Here is an 18874-nt window from a genome sequence, read left to right on the forward strand (position 1 = left end):
TTAATATCTAAAAAACAAAAACAAAACTACCCCTACTGGGCAAGCAATCATTACATACAATATACAAATACCCTTATTACTATCAGGCAAAAAAAAAGGAAATTACATCATCAATTAAATCATTTACAATAATACAATTGCTTTCTAGCTTACCTCTAAAATCCAAAGCTAATCACAGCTTAAAATTTCTTACTATCAGCTTCTGCTTTTAAACACTAAAAAAAAAAAAAAAACATCACCACTTATATACCCATAAAACCTAATACAATCTCAATTACATAGCACTATATACATTCTTCAGCTAATACAACAAAATTATTCATAGCCAAACAATTACAAACTAATTTCTTTGCCTAAATTTATTTACAAAAATTTCAAAACACCAAAAACTTTTCTCTCTCAGCATTTTTACAAAATTCAGCTATTATTCCCTTTAGCAACCACAAAATTAACTTTGTACTCTCCTTAAAAATTACTAGCTTGTCTTCCAACAACAACCTTTCTCAACTTAAATCACCATTCCAAGTATCCCCCTGAATATTTGAAATTCCCAAGCTTTTGTCTGTAGCCTGGCCGCCTGGGCCTGATCCTTTTTTCCTCTTCAGATTCTCTGCCTATTGCCTGCCTGCCTGGGCCCGATCCTTTTTTCCTTTTGCTAAACTGTTCCTTTCATGAATACCAACTTATCCCACTATCAATTTAGCTAGGAGGGTGTACTTCTTAACTAGCCCCCACCCTTCTAATCTCTACTGCGAGCAATTATCTGTATTTTCCCACCGTGGGGGCTACATTCTCATGCATATAACTTTAATTACAACATCTGCAATCAGCCTATCTATTTTAAATATAGGCTACATCTAGTATCAAACAATCTACAACACCCAATAATCAGCACATAACACAAAATTAACAAAAATCTAATAAGGCTAACAAAAGCACTTTACATAAAGGTACTGCGGGTCACATAAATTCAAAGTCATTCTCCCAAATTACCTAAATTTATGCCTAGTAACCTACAACTCCCCCCTATGAGAATACTCAACAAACCTTTTGGCTGAGTTTTCTCAAACTCTAAAAACAAAAAACAATTAGGCTCTAAAAAAACTGGGGTCAATAATGGGGGGGGTAATATCATTTACAATCCAATTAGGGGGGGGCAATACATGCTAAAATTTTATCCAAAACACAGGGCGCAACCTGTAAAATAAATCCCAAAATCCAATTAACATCACATTTCTCAGCAGGAGTCCCAAATTTCTTCCTGCCAGTGTACAATTCTTTGTTTCTTCACCAGGGTCAGTTCTCAATGTCTTTTTAGTCAGGAATTTCTGGACTTTGGCAATATCAACAACGTGAGTGTTTTTTCTTCTTTTCCACCACCGTCGTGGTTCAGCTTCTACGGGGGAAGTTTACCAGGACATCATCCTGTAGTAATTTTGCTTCTTTCAAAAAACAACAAAAAAAAAGAAAATCCAATAACACAATGGGGGCTGCAGCGGACAAGGGAGAGGTTAACCAGCACGTTACCTTGTCCTTTTTTCCTGCTATTCAAAAGCACAATGAAACTAAAAAATAATTAGGCCAGTCATCAGTAGAAAAATTCTCCTGATGTGAAGGGGTCTTTTGCAATAAAATCATGGGTCAGCAGTCAGTCTCCTGGTTGCAAAATTGACAGGGCTGCTAGGATCTTTGGGCAGCTCTTCCATACCTGTGAAAGAAGACAGCTAACACATTCCGTTAGTGCCTGGCAGGATTTTGCAGCTTTCATTAGCTTTTTTGGGCGGTTTTTCAGCTCTCATTAGTCTAAGCTGTGAGCAATATGTCCTTGACCGGGGCCAAAAAGAAAAGAATGAGCTGTCTTCGATTAACTCATGCTGTTCTTTTACTTTCCCTGCTTGGCTTCTTTTAAACTGTAAATCCTGTGTCAGAACACCCAGCTGTTGCTGCTCATACCGGAGAAGCATAACGGTTTTCCCGGCACTGTCCCAGGCTCAGACCAGCCAGCGTAGGATGCCTTCTCCGGGCTTCTGCCAAAACAACTTACTTGCTTGTAGGTCCAAATGACCTCCGGGGCCACGGCACGAGCCTCTGCCTGCGCCGTGCACTCCAACGTCTTCCCGTCCAGGGCTCGCTTCCAGCGGAGCACCTCCTCGTCCTGTGCCCGAAGGCCGGTCAGGAGGAGCCTCCCCAACTCCCCCTCTCTTCTTAATAAGTGAATCAGTGCAGCAGGGGAGATTCTTTCCCCCTGTCGGTTCATAATGTGCAATAAAGGCTTCTGTGTTATCTTTTCTTCAGCTGATACAGCGGTACTCACGTTAGCTGCTCTGCCCTTCTCCACCGCGGCTTATAGCCGCCCTTCTCCTCCGCGGCTTGTAGCCGCCGCTTTCCTCCGCGACTTATAGCCGCCCCTCTCCTCCGCGGCTTATAGCCGCTCTCCTCAGGGCTCAGGTGCGCCTCTCTTTTCGGATGCCCGGGGGCTTCTCCAGCACTCCCCGCCGCAGCTCCTCCGCTCGCCTCTGGGCTCAGGCTCCTGGCCGTTCGCCTCTGGGCTCAGGCTCCCGACACTATCATCATTCGATACGAGTCACGTCGGATAAGCACTCCCCGCCTCTGGGCTCAGGCTCCTGGCCGTTCGCCTCTGGGCTCAGGCTCCCGACACTATCATTCGATACGAATCACGTCGGATAAGCACTCCCCGCCTCTGGGCTCAGGCTCCTGGCCGTTCGCCTCTGGGCTCAGGGCTTCTCCGCCTGGGTCAGGCCACCGACACTTTCATTCGATACGAATCACGTCGGGGTCACCATTTGTTGCATCGCAGGCGTACATGAACAAAGCTCAGCAGTCAGTATGATTGGAAGCAAAGTCATTTATTTCTCTCCAGCATGCTCTTATATACAATTAAGATCAAGCAATCAAGCAGTTGCTAATTGGTTAATAAGGTACACACAAGCACAGCTGTAACTTCATTGGATAATTGCCATTCTGTACCACCTTCTAATTTATTATCCTGTTTACTGCCTACCAGCAGATAAGAACTAGCCTCATCCTAAAAACTTGCATGTCAATTTCTCACACTCTCATGCAAAACAATCCCACAGTCAGATTCTGCTGGTTGGGAGGGTTTGTGCCACATCTGGAATATTACAAACAAAGCCAGCCGAACGCACCTTAGAGTAGCTGGAGTTCACTGTCTGGGTGTTTCCTTCTTTGATGTATTTATTTGCTTTTAGTCTGGCAGAAGGTGCTGGATGTGTGGGCCTGGAGAACAAAGTCTCTTTTTTTGATTGGCTGCAGAGCTGCCTCCTGAGCTGAGACTGAACACAGTGGGTGTGTCGACACTGCAGTCGGAGGTGTAACTGCAGCACATGGGATAAACCAGAACTAGCTTTGATCTAATAAGCAATGAATCCACAGCAGCGCAGGCTTGCTGCTCAAGCACATACCCAGGGTCCTTAGTGAGGTTGGACAGCCCAAGCTGCTACCCTGGCAGTTATGGATTCACTGCTATTGTTACCTGAGCTAGCTAGACCAAAGCTAGCATGGGTCTGTATCCCTATGCTATAGTCCCAACTCTGACTGTAGTCTAGATTCCCCACTCTGCCAGCCAGAGGGGTGAGACACCAGGACTGGGATTTGAAATCTGGTCTCCTGCATCACAGCTCTGGAAGATAACCTCCACCTGGCCACAAGGTTCAGCGTACTGGGCCACTGGTTTTATTCTCAGAGCAGGACCCTCATGACTATAACTCACTTGATGATGTCCAGGTGCAAAGAATTTTTGCCGGCCCCTTCATTCCCACTAGCATATGGAAAAAACAGCCTTCAGACAACAGGGCAGTCAAACCCATAGAGGAAATCTAGACTGTGATGAGAATTACTAGTGCTGAGCAACCTCAACTCCTATTGACTTCAGTGGGAATAGAGAGTACTTGGCACTTTGCAATGGGAACTGAGCACCTCTCAGGATCAGCCCCTTACTACCACAGATACCCCCACCTCTCTCTGTCTCTCTCTCTCTCTCTCTCTCTCTCTCTATCTATCTATCTATCTATCTAATGCCATACACCCTTGTGATAAATGAAGCGGGGGTAACTCTCTTTTATGGCCCAGCCAACCAGTTAGCTATAAAATCCCTCTCAGTAGCTGTTCTCTACTTGCTTTACCTGCAAAGGATTAAAAGTCTCACTGCAATGCATAGGTAAAAGGAAGTGAGTAGGGACCTGGCCAAAAAGGCCAATGGGAAGGCTAGAACTTTTTAAAATTGAAACAAGACTCCCCTTTTGTCTGTCTGTTGTTGTTCTTGGGGAGAAGCAGACAGGGAGCAACGATGCTGTAAGAAGCTTTGGGCCAGGTATGAAGAATCATGAGTATCATACCTAGAAACTACTCATCTAAAACCCCAGATATGTAAGTAGATTAGGAAATGTCTAGAAAGACGCGATTAGGTTTATCCTTTTTATTTTTTATGGCTTGTGGATTCCTCTGTGCTAACCCCAGGTGCTTTTGTTTTGCTTGTAACCTTTAAGCTGGACCTCAAGGGAGCTATTTTTAATGCTTAATTCTTGTATTTGCTCTTTTTAAATCTAGCAGTAGCCTGAGTTTTCAGATGTAATAAAAAAATAATATTACATCTGAAATTTAAAAAAAAAATGTGCAAAAACCTTTTAAGACCCAGAACTCCAAACCTGTTCTTAATAAAATTTACGTTTTTTAAGAACAGGTTTGGAGTTCTGGGTCTTAAAAGGTTTTTGCACATGGTTTTTTTTTTATTAGCTGGTGGCAACAACTGATTTTCTTTGTATTTCTTTCTCAGCTCTTCCCCAAAGGAGGGTGTGAAAGAGCTCAAGGGTACCCCACAGGAAGGAATTCGCAAGTGCGTCTTCCTGGTTTCTCAAAGAAATTTTTCACTTGGGTGGTTTACCAATCCAAGGTCAGAAAAAAGCTGTAACCTTGGGAGTTTAATACCAGCCTGGAGTGGCCAGTATTAATTTTTAGAGTCCTTGTGGGCCCCTACCTTCTGCACTCGAAGTACCAGAGTGGGGAATCAGCCTTGACAACTCTATCTATCTATCTATCTATCTATCTATCTATCACCATACAGCCCTCCCTCCCATACACCCCCTCTATGTAATCTAACTAGCTAGCTATCTCAGGGAATTGGAATGCACACATCATCACAATATCCCAAGTGCTAAGGCCCTGACCCAGCAAAGTACATGGGTACATGCTTAACTTTAACTTGTCCCGCTGACCAAACATGCTGCAAGTCATGCATGTCCTTGAGTTGCTTTGCTGCATCGAGGCCTCACTGATTAGCACCCAGAACAACAGTGCATAGGTGCTGTGCTGCAGTCACTCCAAATATACCAAAGGCAGAGCTCTGAAGGAGCCCTGTCCTTCACAGAAACATGCTGGGCCCAGGACATCCACCCAAACAGGATAAATCAATTAGAATTAAAAAAAAAAAAAGTTTGACCAGCAGCCTGATTGTGGCCTGGAAAGGCCTGGCAGCATGGCCTGGCACCCCCAGTTCAGGAGAATGAACAGTCAGGGGACCGAGTCGCAGCGTGAGGGGCTTTCACCCAAAAGCGCACTGCTGCCCACTTCAGGATTGCAAGGCTCCAGACGCTAAAGCCTCAGCAGATCACACACCATGAATTGCATTTGGCTAAAAACTCTCCCAGCTGAACTTCTTTGTCTCTCTCCCCAGGGAAGAGCTGGTACCCAGAGCCCAACCACACAGGAACTCCTCGGCCCTTGGCTCAGCTGCACGCTATCAACGGCTATATCAACGGCTCTCTGCCCGGTACTGGATGCTGAGGAGTGGGGGAAGAGAAAGGTGGATGAGGGAAAAGGGGGGTCTAGGAGCAGTGCAGGAGGGAGATTGCTTAGAGTGGCACAATAGGGTTATATGGACACCTGAAGAGAAGGGATATTTAGACTGGAAGCCAAGAAAAAATTGCTGAGATTGAGATCTACTAGACTGTGGATTAGCCTCCCTAGGGATCCCTTTCTCCCACCTTTGTCTGTCTTGTTTATTTAGCCTGGGAGCTCTCCAGGGCAGGACTGTCTCTTACTAGATATGTGCACAGAGTGTAGCACACTGGGCCCTGCTTTTAGCCTTTCCGTACTATACTAATGAATGGGTGGCAGGCTCAGCGCTGGGGATCTCTAACACTAGAGTAGAGGGACCATTGAGGAAATATAGCAGGGGACAATCCAGCACTGACCAGGGATGGAGTAGACAGCACATCTGGATTCCATCTTGAAGGGCCCTGTCACACTCCCATGATAGTCAGCGGCAAAGTGCCCAGGTGTCTTTACTGATGCAGAGTCAAGAATAGTACCCCAAAAGTCTGCCTGAGGAAAAAGCAGGGGGAGAAGTGAAGAGGAACAGCAAGTGTTTCCAGATGGAGAGTCCTTTCCATCCCTAATATCTACGGGCCAGAACTTGAAGTCCCTAATCTGGGCCTGACCTCATCTCCCATTAAAGTCAATGGCAAAACTCCCATTCACTTCAGGATCAGTCCCTCTTTTTTTGCTCAGTCCTTACTCCCCTGGCCCAGATGCTGAGAGGTGCTGAACATCTGCAGTTCCCAACAGAAGTCAGAGATCCTGGCATGACAAGTTCCCAGAGCTTAGCACCTGTCAGGGGTTGGCCCATTGGTGTCTCTGGGTGGATTGGAGGCTATAGCTGTGTGATTCTATGAGCTGTTCTCTCATTGGTGCATTTCCCCTCCCTTCCTGGCAGATCTCCAGTTGTGCCAGAAAAGACCAGTCTATTGGCATGTCATTGGGCTGGGTACCTCCCCGGAAGTGCACTCTATTTTCTTTGAGGGCCACACATTCTTGGTGAGGAGCCACCGGCATGCAACCTTAGAAATCTCGCCAGCCACCTTCCTCACGGCTCAGACCATGCCCACCACCAGCGGCAGGTTCCTAATGTTTTGTCAAATCCCGGCCCACCAGCAAGGTAATATCCACCAGCCATCAGGCTCAGAGGGGTCAGGAGAGAGAGGATGGGCTGGAATCAGAGATGTGTGAGGTGACACGACTCACAGCTCCCTCGTGCTCAGTTAGACTTGCCTAGACCCACTCACACCCCTTCTATTGATCTGCACGGGGGTCTAAGGTTGGTGTAATTGGCACACTGAGGAGCTGAAAGTGGGAGTGGGGCTATTTAACTTACACCTTTTCATAGGCGCCAACTCCGTGGGTGCTCTGGGGCTGGAGCACCGACAGAAAAAAAAAGGGTGCTCAGCACCCACCGGCAGCTCCACCGATCAGCTCTTCTCCCTCCCCCCACCCAGAGCCTCCTGCCCACTGAGGATCAGCTGTTCAGCGGCATGCAGGAGGCGCTGGTGGGGAGGAGAATGAGCCGGGGCAGGAAGAGTGGGATGGAACAGAGTGGAAAGAGGCGGGGTGGGGTTGGGGCTTGGGGGAAGAGGTGGAGTGGGGACTGGGCCTGGAGTGGAGCAGGAGCAGGGTTAAGCACCCCCTGGGAACTCAGGAAGTCAGCGCCTCTGCACCTTCTTACCCCTGCCTCCTGTTTTCTTGCTACTGTCCTCTCTTCCAGCCATTAAACTTGTGATATTTGCCATCTTGGACTCCTTTAGGCCTGGGGGAAACTCAAAACTTCTGCTGTTGGTTACAAATTGATGAGTGGATGTGTGAGTCAGAAAATAAGCACATCTTAGAAAGTCTAACAGGCTGTAAATTAAAGCAATCTCCTCTCCCTTACACTGGATAAATCAGGAGTAAGTCCATGAATGCCAGTGGTATTATACCAGTATAATACAGGTGTAAGAGAGAGAATTACTGAGCCCACTTGGAATTATTTAGCATCATCTCTGAATTTGGTCCAGAATCTTTCCCAGATTTGTTTTTTCCTGTGTTATTTCAAGAAGCAAAAAGAACAACACAAATTTATCCAGAAGGCTGCAGCAATTAATTGGAAGCTAACCCAGGCCTCAATGTAGAGTTTGTGTTATAGAGCTCCTTAAATGATCATTGTTATAATTAATTCTGTCTTTGCAGAGGTAGTGGCTGTAATGCCGCTCCCATCTGGCTGCATTGGAGTCTGTTGTCTGTACATTTGTCTTAAGTCATCTATGGCTACATACATATAAATCCCTGCCCTCCTCTACTAACCTATCTAATTCCTCTCCTAATCACTCTCCTCATCTGTCTCTCCACCTCAACTACTTACCAAGCCAGATACAATATGCTAGATAGCTGTATGTCCATCTGATGTAGAGGCAGGTAAACTGGGGATACTAGTGAAACAATATCCAGAGCTGTGAGTGAGTGAGACAGACAGACAGACATTGATCTTTCTGCCTGGCCCATTTGAATTCAGCTGGCATGGAAGCATACATCAGTGTGCAAGTCTGCCTGGAAGAGCCCAAGAAGAAGATGAGGCTGGCCACAGATGCACCATATGAAGACTATTATGATGACAACTATGATCTGGACAACACTGTGATTATGTTTGATGAGAGTGACTCTTCCCCCTCGATTGGCGCACGCGCTTTCGCCAAGCAGGAGCCTATGACCTGGACTCATTACATTGCAGCTGAGGAGGTGGATTGGGACTATGCCCCAATAATGCCCACTTATCTGGACAGGTGAGAGCATGTTAGCATGGCCAGGGCATGGGGTGAGTACAGGCTTGGCCAGCTGTTCCATTTTCCCCCTCTGAGTTTTCTTTCTTTTCCTCAAATCACCATGAAGCCTCAACCAGACCCTTTCCATTAGCAGCTTACTTCTTCCTCATTACATTGAGGAGTTAGGCTCAGGACAAGAAGAGAGTGGGCTAAGTTCTTCTCTCAGGTATACCTGCACAACCTCAGGGGAGTGAGAGCTGAGTTTGGCCCTTATATTTAAGCCGTATTACTTGCTGCTGGCAAATGGTAGGCTGAGCCATATAAGTCACCAAAGCCATAACGTGGTTTACTTTCTGCCCATGGAACCTGATCTAAAGGGAACTGTTGTCATTAAGAATCCTATCTGAGGGTGTATTAGATTAGATAATACCATCAGTGTGGCAAAAAAGACTACCCCAGAATAAAGGCTGAGTGAGCAATCTAATATAGCCCAAGGCAGCACGCGCAGTACCAGAGCATGAGGCTCTATTTGGTCCCTTGCCAGAGGCTGGGAAGGTTGTGGAAATGACAGTCAGCTCCTGGGAGAAAGGGAATTGTTTGATCTACGGTGCCAATAGCCACTAACTTTCCACAAGCCACTTACCAGTAGCACAGGTAGAGTTCTGGAGGGAGCGGTGTGGTACTAGTCCTCTGAACAGAGGGTTCTGTAGATGGTGCTGAAATACCCAGCCCACCTTGCCCTCTTAACTTGTGAAAGTGCCATGGTGGGCCACTTTCTCCTGTGCTACCGCTCTGCTGGTTTCAATGGAGATACATCTCACTCGCTCTACTCATGCAGGCTTGCTTGGGTATTAAGCAGGGTCACAGGGTTCTGCTTTCCCATGGAGAGTCTCAGCCCAGCCCCCAAAGAACAAGTATCAACCTCTGAAAACTCATTATCCCAGTTAGCACTGACTGGGCTTCTTGTCTGCAGGGAAGCTGAGGGCTGAATGCACTAATAGAGGGGGTCCTTCCAGATCAGGGTAGTAAGAGGAGTTTACTTGGCCATGTGATTTCGGCACCGCTGGCAGTGACCCCAGCACATGTGGGCAAGTGCCAAGCTCACTGCTCTGCTACAGCAACCAGTTGCTGCCAGGACAGGACACCGATAACTAACCTCTTGTTGTTAAATTGTGTAGTCAATAGAGTGAAAACACTTGGGTCTGTTATGAAATAGACTCAGGAGCCCGGTAACCAATATCAGCCAGGTTTATTGCTAAAAACCAATACCAGAAAAATGGTTCAATACAATACCAATTTCTGGGATGCCGTATTGTTGTTAAATTCACCTTACATAGAAGGAATGCTCCCAGAGCTACACATTTCAGCTGGTAGTATTTATAGGATGATGTTAGAGGTTACAAACCCCTTCACACTTCACTAAAACCCAAACATCAATTTGTCCCCATTCCCCATTTTTCTGTACCTTCTTTACTAGCACTTCAGATACTTATCCGAGAAAGTATCTGTACCAGGGAAGAACATTCATGGATTTTGCCTTTGACAAGTTTCCTGTTTTCTAACTCCAAAGCTGACTTCAGCTTTGCAGACTGTTATGGGATACTTCTCGTAAGTGAACAGGATTATAGAAAGACATAGGCCAATTTAGGCCATATAACTGCTAGAAATATATATATACAATACAATGTTATATTGATATTGTGTGCTTAATGCATATTAATACATGTGGTGTGAATAATGCATATTGATAATGTGATATATATATACACATACATATGTATTAATTAGCCCAATGTATATTGGTCAACAGTGTCCTACAATTGCATCTGGCGTAGGCTTCCTCTCTTATAGAAGTGATAGCCTGCATTTGAATCCAATCTTAGGGTTGTGGAAAAGTTGTATTTTGTTGCATTGTTTTTCAGGGCAGGGACTTCCTTTTCATTCTGTTTCTGTACAGTGCCTACCACAACGTGGCCCTGATCACACTGGGGCCTGTGCACACTACCACGATAACAAATTTATTATTATACAATTATTATTAATAATAATGATGGTGATAATAGTAAAAAAACAGCTCCTGTGCCCTCCACCTGGGCTCACTCATTTCTCCTTTTCCTCTCTCCCCTGTAGAAGTTACACAAGTCAGTTTCTGGAAGCTGGTCCTCAGCGAATTGGTTCAAAGTATAAGAAGGTGATGTTTGTGGAATATGAGGATGGGACCTTTAAGAAGCGCAAGGTATCAGATCAACGTGACACAGGAATTCTGGGACCTGTCCTTAAAGGAGAAGTTGGGGACCAATTTTTGGTAAGAGAAAGAGAGAGACGGCTTTCTGGTAAGAGGGATGGGAAAGGTAAACTCTGAAGATTCATTACAGTTCTTCTTCCTGGTCCCCCATTCATGCCTATGGTCTGACACAAATTCATTACTGAGTCCCTTGTAGTAGCTAGTGTCCACCAGAGAGGAGGACCTTCTTTCAGTTGCTATTGAAATCTAGAGGTAAAAGCCTCATTGACATCAGTGGAAATTCACGTGGGATGGATTTGGCTCAATGCTCTTGACTTGTCTTTAATGCAATCAGCTGTGCTTAGTAATCATACTAACCCATACATTGTACGTGCCTTCCAACACATTCTTCTGAGACAGATCTATCCACTTCCTTCCTTGAGTCTTCTCCAACTATGTGTTGATTGCATGGGTAATTTAGGATGTACAGTACCTGGGGGAGGCTACTTTATACACACAGCCTATCTTACTGTACTCTTTTATTAACTGGCTGCTTGACTTGTTTATCATTACCAAGAGGCAGAGTGGGCTTCTGGTGAGAACAGGTTATGATTCAGCAGATTCTAGTTCTAGTCTTTTTGATTTGCTGTGTAGCTGACAGCAAGGAACTGAGGCCAAAGACTTCAAACTGGGGTGGCACGTATCTCCATATTTATTTGATTGGGCAGATGTTCAGAAACGCCACACACCCACGATTGTATTTGAGGCAGATGGGAGCACAGCACCTCTGTGAATCAGGCCACTTACTCAAGCCTCTTATGGATTCAGTGTCCAATTATGGGCACCCATGTTTTAAAAAAGCAGTCTCAGCCACTGTGGGCCTCACTTTTCCCATCTGTAAAATGGGTCTAAATAATATTTCCCTACCCTCTAATAATTCTGCCATTTCCATGCTCTTACATGGACTGACTGAAACTGGGACCTCAAAGAAAGTCAGGGTCATAGAGTTTAAGACCAGAAGAAGCCCACTGGATCATCTAGTCTGACCTTCAGCCATCACAGGCCACCAGCACCCCCACACTAAACCCGACAACTTAAATGAGACCAAAGTATCACAGCCCACAGGAGACTAGACTGTTATGTGCCACAGACAGAGAACAGGAGGGACTGAGGTGCACCAGTGCCCGAGGCCCCCTGCAATAGTGTGCCTAAGACCAATCCAGACAACATGGAGGCACTGCTGAAGATGAATGACCATAAAGTTTTGAAGACAGAGGGCTATAGAGGGCTAAGTGTTATTGTTGTTTGTTGTTATTTCAGATTGTGTTCAAGAATCTAGCAAGTCGGCCTTACAACATCTACCCTCATGGGCTCACCAGCATAAGTTCCTATCACCCAGTGAAGTCTTCTGAAGGTGAGATTGGCTGAGGAAGGAAGGTCACTGGAATTTAGCAGAGCAGTTGGCGAAGATCACATACCTCAGAACAAGAGAGTCTGGTGAAGCCCGCAGTAAATGGGCTGTTTTAACTATTCAAAGCAGTGATTTCCCTACACACCCCCTGAATTTTCCCAACACGCCCCCCAGTTTTGTGAGCTAGTTACATACCAATTTAGTGACTGTTTGGAAATCTGAATTTAAACTGAAACATTAATACACACTTTAAAAGCTTATACAGTATATGATAAAATATGTGTATCTGAAAAAGTATAATAGATTTGAAAAGTATGAACATAGACTAGCTTCCTTGCTTCCTTATACAGCTGTTTTTTATGATGTCAGTGCATTCATTTCAGTGATGTTGGCCAACCTAATAATTTCAAATGATGATTTGTAAGCAAAGTCTAAATGAGCTCTCCCTGACAGCTAGTGATGAGCTGGGGGCTAAAGCTTCAGGGCCAGATTATATTTACATTCACACCTAATCTACCTAGGTATCCAGCAAACAGAGCTGTGTTGTCCAAGTGATAGATTTTGGCTGGGGTTGGGTTACAAACCACTTGAATGTGGGGGGAACGGGGGATGAAATGTTGTTCTTATTGTATGAGTAAAGGGCAATAGAACTGTACTTAGCCTGTGATGATCTGAAGGCATCAAGAGAGAGGGTGGGGACCTGTCCCTCTCCACTGTTTAAAGACAGAGCTGATTAGGCTCCATAGTCTTTTGTTCTGTTAAGTGATCACTGCAGCTGAAATCACTGACAATCAGGTCTACGTGCTTAGTCCTGTTGTGGGGACAGTGTTCCTGTGGGTACAGTGTTTTTGTGTAAGAGACAGCCCAGACTGCACTAGTAGCGAGGTTCCCGCACTGAGAGCTCAGCTGAAATCACTGAGAGCTGGTGGAACCTCAAGAGACCAACTCGCAGAGGTCACAGTGGTAGGTGACAGCAGAAGGTGACTGTGCAGGGCCATTGGCAACAGAGCGGTGGAGTGAACGGTGGCACAACGAACAGCCATGGCCAGAGCGAACTGTGCCTTTTTGTCCCCCACCTGGAAGGTGTACTCATGTGAAGGCACCTCTGAACTCTGAATCTCCACTGACCAAGGACAACACCGGTGAGTGGAGTGCGGTGGAGGGAAAAGTGAGGGGCACGTTAAATAAACATTTGTTTGTTGGACTATATTTTAGTCACTTTGCTCCAGAATGCTAGATTTGTGACTGGGAATGGAAACTTATATAAATATGTTTCCCAGTAGGCCAAGATTTTTAAAATGCAGTATTTGCCAAGGTTGTTATCTCACATTGTTGCTATCTTGGGAGGTCATTATGTTGGGGAGTTTCTATACTAAACATTTTTATTATAATTAATTTTTACATAAGAGTGGTCATACTGGGTCAGACCAATGGTCCATATAGCCCAGTACCCTGTCTTACAACAGTGGTCAAGGCCAGGTGCTTCAGAGGGAATGAACAGAACAGGTCATCATCAAGTGATCCATCCCCTGTTGCCCATTCCCAGCTTCTGGCAAACAGGCTAAGGACACTCAGAGCATGGTGTTGCATCCTTCCCATCCTGGCTAATAGCCACAGATGGACCTGTTCTCCAGGAATTTATCTAGTTCTTTTTAAAATCCTGTTATAGTTTTGGTCTTCACAGCATCCCCTGGCAAAGAGTTCCCTGGGTTGACTTTATATTTCGTGAAGAAATACTTCCTTTTGTTTTTTTAAAATCTGCTGCCTATTAATTTCATTGGGTGACTGCTAGTTCTTGTGTTATGTGAAGGATTAAATAAAATTTCCTTATTCACTTTCTTCGCACCAGTCAAGATTTTGTAGACCTCTATCATATCCCCATTAGTCATCTCTTTTCTAAGCTGAAAATTCCCAGTCACTTTAATCTCTCCTCCTGTTTCATACCCCTCATCATTTTAGTTGCCCATCTCTGTACCTTTTCCAATTCCAATATATATTTTTAGGATGGGTGACCAGATCTACATACACTATTCAAGGTGTGCACGTACCATGGATTTATATAGAGGCAATATGATAATTTCTGTCTTATTATCTATCCCTTTCTTAATGATTCCCAACATTGTTTGCTTTTGTGACTGTTGCTGCACATGGAGTGGATGTTTTCAGAGATCTATCCACAATGACTCCAAGATCTCTTCCTTGAGTGTTAACAGCTAATTCAGATGCCATCATTTTGTATGTATAGTTGAGATTGCTTTCCAATGTGCATTACTTTGCATTTATCAACATTGAATTTAATTTGCCATTTTGTTGCCCAGTCACCCAGTTTTGTGAGATCCCTTTGTAACTCTTCGCAGTCTGCCTGGGACTTAACTATCTTGAATAGTTTTGAATCATCTGCAAATTTTGCCACCTCACTGTTTACCCATTTTTCCAGATGAATATGTTGAATAGGACTGGTCCCAGTACTGACCCCTCAAGGATACCACTATTTATCTCTCTCCGTTCTGAAAACTGATAATTTATCCCTACCCTTTGTTTCCCATCTTTTAACCAGTTACTGATCCATGAGAGGATCTTCCCTCTTACCCCATGATGGCTTACTTTTCAAAAGTCAATTTAAATTAAATACATTTTTTTTAAATTATATATTTTTTTAGAAATCTAGATCTGTTATGTGTTTTGGTGTAACTTGCATTATTCTTATGTTAAATTTGCATTAACCTAACAAAACAGTTACTTTATTCACTTTCTTCACATCAGTCAAGATTTTACAGACCTCTAGCATATCCCCCCTTAGTTGTCTCTTTTCTAAGCTGAAAATTCCCAGTCATTTTAATTTCTTCTCCTGTTTCATACCCCTAATCATTTTAGTTGCCCATCTCTGTACCTGTTGCATTTCCAGTATGTCTTTTTTGGGATGGGGTAACCAGATCTCCACACAGTATTCAAGGTGTACATGTGTCATGGATTTATATAGAGGCAATATGATATTTTCTGTCTTATTATCTATCCCTTTCTTAAAAAAGCAAAGGTTTCAGAGTAGCAGCCGTGTTAGTCTGTATTGCAAAAAGAACATAAGCTTTCGTGGGCTACATCCGATGAAGTGGACTGTAGCCCACGAAAGCTTATGCTCAAATAAATTTGTTAGTCTCTAAGGGTATGTCTACACTACCAGATTAGTTCAATTTCACTTAATTCGATTTTGTGGAATCGACCTTACAAAGTCGAATTTGTGTGTCCACACTAAGGACACTAATTCGACTTTGTGAGTCCACACTAACGGGGCAAGCGTTGACATTAGAAGTGGTGCACTGTGGGAAGCTATCCCACAGTTCCCGCAGTCCCCGCTGCCCATTTGAATTCTGGGATTTCCCCACAATGCATGCTGGGGGGAAAAATGTGTTGAGGGTGGTCTTGGGTAACTGTCATCATTCAACGTGCTTTCGGACATCTCAAGGGGAGATGGAGGAGCTTACTGACTCGCTCGGATCTCAGCGAAACCAATATCCCCATTGTTATTGCAGCTTGCTGTGTGCTCCACAATCTCTGTGAGAGCAAGGGGGAGACCTTTATGGCGGGATGGGAGGTTGAGGCAAATCGCCTGGCTGCTGATTACGCTCAGCCAGACAGCCGTGCGATTAGAAGAGCCCAGCGGGAAGTGCTGTGCATCCGGGAGGCTTTGAAAGCTAGGTTCCTCAGGGAGCAGGGTAACCTGTGACTGTTCAGTTTCTTTACAGAGAAACTGAACCTGCCCCTGCTTCAGTTACTGTTGACTTTCTTCTGCGGTTACATACCCCGTTCACCACGTTTCCCCCCTTCCAACACACGTTTAAAAATAAAGTTAATGGAACATTGTTAATTAACAACCTTTTCTTTATTAATGAATTCACGTTAAAGGGTTGAAACAGGGACGCAGACTGTGGTGGGTAGGGTGTGCAGTGATGTTAACACTGCTTCTACACTCGAGGAATGATAGGCTCCTGCTCCTAGAGCGGTCTGCAGTGCCGGACTGGTTGTTTCAACGAAGCCTGCCATCCCTCCTTTTTGGGACTCTGTGTGCAGGGGCTACGTGACCTTGTGGCGGGGGAGGACGGTTACAGATTCCCCTGCTGTGTGGCTCTGTGGTCCAGGACAAGGACCACTGCATAAGTTCTGTAACCGCCCTCCCATGCCACAAAGTCACATACCCCCCACCCACGCAGAACATGGAAAACACCTCCCAGACCGACCAGGGTGCCTACTGACTGCACTGTGTGTGTGACCTGCTGTTGATTCTGCCCCCGTGTCTGTACCCTGGTAAAGGTGACTGTCCTATGCAATTAACAACCCTCTTCCCCACCCCCTTCACAGACAGTCTTCTGTAGAAAAACTTGACTTAAATAGTAATTAACAGCAAACTACTTTTAATAATCAACTACATAGTTAGGGGATGAAACTGGGACTGGGCTTCGGTGAGCCAGGAAGGGAAGGACTTCTCAGCATTTAGGGAATGAGAGCCTTCTTGTATTTGTGCACTCTGCAGGGGTGCAGTGACAGTTTTCACGGCCCCTGTCGCCCCTCCTTCTTGTTACTTTGGGTGAGGGGGGTTTGGGACTTTGTGGCGGGGGAGGGCGGTTGCAGATACAATGCAGGGGTGCTCTGTCCTCCTGCCTGCGGTCCTGCAGAACATCCACAAGGCGCCGGAGCGTGTCAAATTTTCCCTGGGCATTTCCTGTGTGGCTGGTCAGAACATCCAAGCTCGGACTGCTGTCCAGAGCGTCAACAGAGTGGTGCACTGTGAGATAGCTCCCGGAGCTACTAAGGTCAATTTCCGTCCACACATAGCCTAATTCGACATAGCCATGTCGAATTTAGCGCTACTCCCCTCGTCGGGGAGGAGTACAGAATTCGAACTAAAGAGCCCTTTAGGTCGAACTAATTAGCTTCCTGGTGTGGACGGGTGCACAGTTAAGTCGAATTAACGCTGCTAAATTCTTCATAAACTCCTAGTGTAGACCAGGCCTAAGGTGCCACAAGTGCTCCTGTTCTTTTTAAAAAAGCAAACAGAATGTTGGGAATCACTGGCTGCCGCTGTACACTGAGTGGATGTTTTCAGAGAACTATCCACAATGACTGCAAGATCTTTCTTGAGTGTTAACAGCTAATTCAGACTCCTTCATTTTGTATGTATAGTTGAGATTGTTTTCCAAATACTTTGCATTTATCAACATTAAATTTCATCTGCCATTTTTGTTGCCCAGTCACTCAGTTTTATGAGATCCCTTTGTAATTCTTCGCAGTCTGCCTGGGACTTAACTATCTTGAATAGTTTTGTATCATCTGCAAATTTTGCCACCTCACTGTTTACCCATTTTTCCAGATCATTTATGAATATGTTGAACAGCGCTGGTCCCAGTACCGACCCCTCAGGGATACCACTATTTATCTCTCTCCATTCTGAAAACTGATAATTTATTCCTACCCTTTGTTTCCCATCTTTTAACCAGTTACTGATCCATGAGAGGACTTTCCTCTTACCCCATGATGGCTTACTTTTCAAAAGTCAATTTAAATTAAATACTTTTTTTAGAAATCTAGACCTGTTATGTGTTTTGGTGTAACTTGCATTATTCTTATGTTAAATTTGCATAATCCTAACAAAACATTTACTTTATTCATATCTCTTTTATATATCTCATTGGTCCTGACACCCCCCCTGTAAATTTGAACACCCCCCCTAATTTCAATTCCTGGGGAAACCACTGATTCAAAGTACTTGGGTACTGATGTCCCCTGAGACTGTATTAACTCTTGAGAAGAGACCCCTCTGCGCTGTGGAACCTTCTCTTTGAGGGACGTTTTGGGGACAGGGGCTGACAGGAGAGGTCCTGTTGATCAGGGAACTGAGGGTCAGCCACAGGGTCAGGAGGCAGTGTGGAGGCCTCCCTCATGCAGATAGCTCTGGCCTCTCTAGAGCCCCCAAGATCTGAGAAGATCTGCATGCTCTGGAGTCCAGATCTCCTGCTGCTTCCATTGAGAGGCCAATCCCACCCCACAACAGCAGAAGGAGGCTGTACAAAGGGACCCTCTTGCGGTTTCCTTGCCCCGGCAGAGGTTCTGCAATGAGGGTCGCATGTTCCCTCATGATGCTTCCAGACAACAGGAACTGATCCCTCTGCTGCTCTTCATCAGTAATGGAGGAATCACCGAGCCTCAGACATTCTTGTCTTTTCACAGGATTTCTTTAGCATATCAGATCATCCAAGTCAGTATCCTCCTCTGGCTGTGGCCAGCAATGCTTTGTAGGAAGGAAATACCCACTGCCATAATGCACCTTCCAGTGAGCGATGCTGTACACGTGCACTGGGGAAATTCCTTCCTATCCCATGCACAGGGATTAGCATATGTCTTGTATATTTCACTTTCTCCTCATTCCCTGGGCATTTCACACTGACCAGCCCTTCTTCCAAAAACCTTCCTGGAACCACACAGCTATAAAATGGGTTTTAAATGGTAGCTTAAAGCAAAGTCAACTAAATAAACTTTCATGGTTCTAAACGTGTTTTGAATGATCAACTGGTATTTATTCCAAAATTCCTTAACATAAAACACTGCTTTATTAGCAGAGGTGTAGTATGGTATTGACATGGC

The 18874-nt window shown here is 45.0% G+C and overlaps 1 protein-coding gene across 15 annotated transcripts in view; it reads left to right on the forward strand.

The window, feature by feature from the left end:
- Positions 1–18874, forward strand: part of F8 (coagulation factor VIII) — a 147270-nt gene that overhangs the window by 52530 nt on the left and 75866 nt on the right. For all 15 annotated transcript variants that reach the window (XM_045029655.1, XM_045029649.1, XM_045029648.1 and 12 more), the window contains 5 exons: positions 5711–5806; positions 6752–6973; positions 8360–8627; positions 10737–10911; positions 12151–12244. In XM_045029655.1, coding sequence (XP_044885590.1) covers positions 5711–5806; positions 6752–6973; positions 8360–8627; positions 10737–10911; positions 12151–12244 — 855 coding nt within the window. The remainder of the gene's footprint in view (positions 1–5710; positions 5807–6751; positions 6974–8359; positions 8628–10736; positions 10912–12150; positions 12245–18874) is intronic.

Source organism: Mauremys mutica, chromosome 9 (assembly GCF_020497125.1).
Source record: "Mauremys mutica isolate MM-2020 ecotype Southern chromosome 9, ASM2049712v1, whole genome shotgun sequence".
In the NCBI taxonomy this organism is placed as follows: domain Eukaryota; kingdom Metazoa; phylum Chordata; order Testudines; family Geoemydidae; genus Mauremys; species Mauremys mutica.